Raw genomic sequence first — 4,446 nt, forward strand, 5'->3', positions numbered from 1 at the left:
ATGGGACAGAGAAGCAATGTCACAGAGTTTATTCTCCTGGGACTCACTCAAGATCATGTTGGACAAAGAGCATTGTTTGTCATGTTTTTACTCATCTACATTGTGACTATAGTAGGTAATCTACTCATTGTGGGGACAGTCATAGCCAGTCCCTCCTTAGGGACTCCAATGTACTTCTTCCTTGCCTATCTGTCACTTCTGGATGCTGTTTATTCCACTGCTATCTCACCCAAGTTGATGGTAGACTTGCTCTGTGATAGAAAAACAATTTCATTTTCAGCTTGCATGACTCAGCTCTTTTTAGAGCACCTACTTGGTGGTGCTGAGGTCTTCCTTCTAGTGGTGATGGCCTATGATCGTTATGTGGCCATCTGTAAACCACTGCATTATTTGATCATCATGAATAGGCGGGTTTGCTTCCTCCTATTGGTGGTTTCCTGGGCTGGAGGCCTTGCACACTCTGTAGCCCAACTTCTCTTTGTATATCAGCTTCCATTTTGTGGTCCAAATGTAATTGACCACTTTATCTGTGATATGTACCCATTATTAGGACTTGCATGCACGGATACATATTTTATTGGCCTCACTGTGGTTGGCAATGGTGGGGCAATATGTATTTTAGTCTTTATTATTCTCATAATTTCCTATGGAATCATTTTAAGATCTCTTAAGACTCACAGTCAGGAAGGGAGACAGAAAGCCCTATCTACCTGCAGCTCCCACATCATGGTGGTGGTCCTCTTTTTTGTTCCCTGTATCTTCATGTATGTTAGACCTGTTCACAACTTTCCTATTGATAAATACATCACTGTTTTTTATACAATTGTCACTCCTATTTTGAATCCTTTAATATATGCCTTGAGAAATTCAGAGATGAAAAAGTCTATGGAAAATCTATTATATAAGGTATTCCCTAGAGATAGAATAATAATGTCTTTTCACTGATGGTGCTAGTAATTAAAGTAACAAAAAGGCAACCAGCTTTAAGCAGTAATGATAGAACCCATTCAATGTATCTTTATGGATAATTTTCTTTAAAGAAATACATAAGAACAAAATATCAAAATAATCACGTGAGACTAAAATTAATTCTTTCTCTCCCTCTTCCACGGGCTTTCCTGAACTCTGCCTAATGTTTGTCTGTGTCTTTCTGCTGGATGAAGCCTCTCTGATAACAGTTGGGCTAGGTACTGATAGGAGTATAGCAGAATATCATAAGGAATAATTTCATTGACTTTTTTGTTTTTGTTTTTGCCAATCATGTTTGGTTTTACCCTAGATCTCTAGGCTATCCAGCCTCTGCTTCCTGGTATTTCAGGCAGTGTCAGGAGTAGGTTCCCTCTTGAGTCATGGGCCTCAAGTTGTATCAGTCATTGGTTGACTACTCCCACTATTCTGTTCCACAGTGACACCAGCACATCTTGGAGGCAGGACAAATTATAGGTTGAAGGTTTTGTGGCTGTATTGATGTTTTAGTCCTACCACTGCAAACCTTGCATGGTTACAGAAGATGGCCAGTTTAGGCTCCATAGGCCCCATTTACTAGCATCACCTTTGAATATTCCAGGGATTTTCCACTGTACTAGTTTTTCATATCACCTCCCAAATGTCCCCCCGTCCCAGTTTTCTCTCCCAGTACTCTCTCTTTCCATGCCCTGAACCTGATTCCTCTTGTCCTCATCCCCATCTGCCCCCAGTCTTACTTATATAATATTAGTTTATTTATAAATTTCTAGCCTCTTAACTGGACTATTACTGAAAACATTGAAAGTACTTTCTTTACCATCTTCAAATCAATTTTGTGTCTTCACTCAAACATAATTCTGATGCCAAAATTTCTGTTAAATATAGTTCAATATAATTTTAACTCTGAATGTATATATTCTTAAAATATAACTTTACATTTTCAGTGATTTTACTTTATTTTACTGGAAATAGATGGTTTTCATACAATATGTTCTGATCATGTTTTCTTCTACCTCAACTTCTCCCACATCCTCCTTACCTCTGCACCCAAATTCACATTATTTCATTTTTCATCTTATTAGAAAACAGTCATCTGAGAAGAAAAACAAGAGAGATAAGAAGGTGCTTTCTTTTTCCATTGGATATTTTTGGCTTCTTTATCAAAGATCACATGTCCCTATATTCGTCTTCAATTCTATTCCATTGATCAACCTGTCTGTCTCTGTAGCAATACTATGCAATTTGTATCACTATTTCTCTGTAGTATAGCCTGAGCTCAGAGATTATTTTCCCCTAGAAGTTCTTGTATTGGTAAGAATTGTTTCACTATCCTGGGCTTTTTTGTTTTTCCAGAAGAATTTGAGAATTGTTCTTTCCAAATCTTTGAAGAATTGTGCTGGGAATTTGATGGGGATTGTGTTGAATCTATAGATCATTTTTGGTAGGATGGCCATTTTTACTGTGTTAACCTTATCAATCCATGAGCATGGGACATCTTTCCATTTTCTTAGGTCTTCTCCAATTTCTTCCTTGAGAGACTTGAAGTTCTTGTCATACAGATCATTCACTTATTTCGTCAGAGTTACCCAAGATATTTTATATTTTTTGTGGCTATTGTGAAGGATGGTCTTTCCTTAATTTCTTTTCCAACCTGTTTATCATTTGTATAAAGGAAGGCTACTAATTCATAAAATTACTACTTTAAATTACAATTATATTTTAATAACTATAATACCCCTTCACATTGAAAATATTGGACAGATCAAGAAATCAAGGCCCATACCTAAACATAATGGAAGCAATTTATTGCAAACCAACAGCCAATATCAAATTAAATGGAGAGATACTTGAAGCAATTCCAGTAAAATCATGGACAAGGATGTCCACTCTCCCCATATCTATTCAATATAGAACTCGAAGTTCTAGCTAGAACAATAAGACAACTAAAAGAGTTCAAGGGGATACAAATTGACAAAGAAGAAAGAATGGTAGAACTCATGAGACCCCAAAAATTCTACCAGAGAACTTCTCCAGCTGATAAACAACTTTAGCAAAGTGACTGGATACTAAATTAATTCAAATAAATCAATAACCTTTCTTTATACAAATGATAAACAGGCTGAGAAAGAAATTAAGGAAACAACTCCCTTCACAATAGCCACAAATAATATAAAATATCTTGAAGTAACTCTAACCAGACAATTGAAAGACCTCTATGACATTAACTACTAGTCTTTCAAGAAAGAAATTGAAGACGATCTCAGAAAATGGAGAGATCTCCCATGCTCATGGATTGGCAGATATAACATAGTAAAACTTGTCATCCTACCAAACACAATCAATGCAATACCCATCAAAATCACAACAAAATTTTTTAAAGACATTGACAGAACAATTCTCAAATTCATCTGGAAATGCAAAAAAAAAAAAAAGCAGAATAGTGAAAAAGTTTTAACAACAACAAAAGGTTCTCTAATGTAGTTATTATAATATAATCTGCATGGCAGATTTTTATACCTGCTCAGTTTGGGGATTCCTTGTGTTTCCTGGCCCAATCTCTACACATTTTTCATCTAATATATGTTAATGGTAATGATACTGTTATTAGTTAATAATATGAATAGTTTTGTTATATGAGAAACAGTTGAAAATAGCATCAGATTACATGTCTTGATGACAGAATAGTTATTATTTGAAAACCATGTTATGCCAAGTTCTAATCCCATTTTTTGTTGTCCTTCACTAGTTACCATGTATGATTTTTCAGTTAAAAAAGAAATAGGTATATATTAATATTTATTCATGCTATTAAACTAAGCAATAAAAAGAAACATGATTAATATAAGCGTGTTTATACCAATGTGTAATTTACTTGAAATTTGTAATTATAGATTTAAACTTTCCTTTTTTCTTTTTTTCTTTTTTTTTTTTGTTGTTGTTTGTTTTGTTTTATTTTGTTTTTCGAGACAGGGTTTTACTCTGCAGTCTTGGCTGTCCTGGAACTCACTTTGTAGACCAGATGGGCCTTGAACTCAGAAATCTGCCTGCCTCTGCTTCCCAAGTGTTGGGACCTAAGGCATGTGCCACCACTGCCCCTCTCAAACTTTCCTTTTTTCAATCTTAGAAGTTTTTCTCAGTCTATAGCTATGCTAGATCATCTATACTCAGGATATAATATGATTTTACTATGTATAGTCCTCCTAATGTCTGTTATTGGGAAGATATTTAGTAGTAGATGAAGCTGTGTAGAATGAATAAGGCTAATAATCTAAGGTGCAATGTTTTATTTACTTTTCTTCTCTCATATATTGCACCCTAGCTAGTTTCCCATCCCTTCATTCCTCACAGTCTCCTCTAACCCTCATCCTTCTCGCTCCTACAGATCTATTTCCCTTCAGATCTATGTTTTTATCCTTAGCCTCTAGGCTATCTGAGTTGTTGAAGTTTGGTCATCTGCTTGTATTGTAATGCTAAATACTA

The 4,446-nt window shown here is 35.3% G+C and overlaps 1 protein-coding gene across 1 annotated transcript; it reads left to right on the forward strand.

The window, feature by feature from the left end:
• LOC110289452 (olfactory receptor 4A16-like) lies at positions 1–945 on the forward strand. Its single transcript, XM_021155657.1, has one exon. The coding sequence runs from the start codon at positions 1–3 to the stop codon at positions 943–945; it is 945 nt and encodes a 314-aa protein (XP_021011316.1).
• Positions 946–4,446: the final 3,501 nt, after the last annotated feature.

The sequence above is a fragment of the Mus caroli genome, unplaced genomic scaffold (genome assembly GCF_978045245.1).
Source record: "Mus caroli unplaced genomic scaffold, Mus_caroli_1 scaffold_2, whole genome shotgun sequence".
Classification (NCBI taxonomy): Eukaryota; Metazoa; Chordata; class Mammalia; order Rodentia; family Muridae; genus Mus; species Mus caroli.

Bases quoted from the DNA above. Each gene is read 5' to 3' on its own strand.
- LOC110289452 (XM_021155657.1), top strand. From the start codon at position 1: ATGGGACAGAGAAGCAATGTCACAGAGTTTATTCTCCTGGGACTCACT.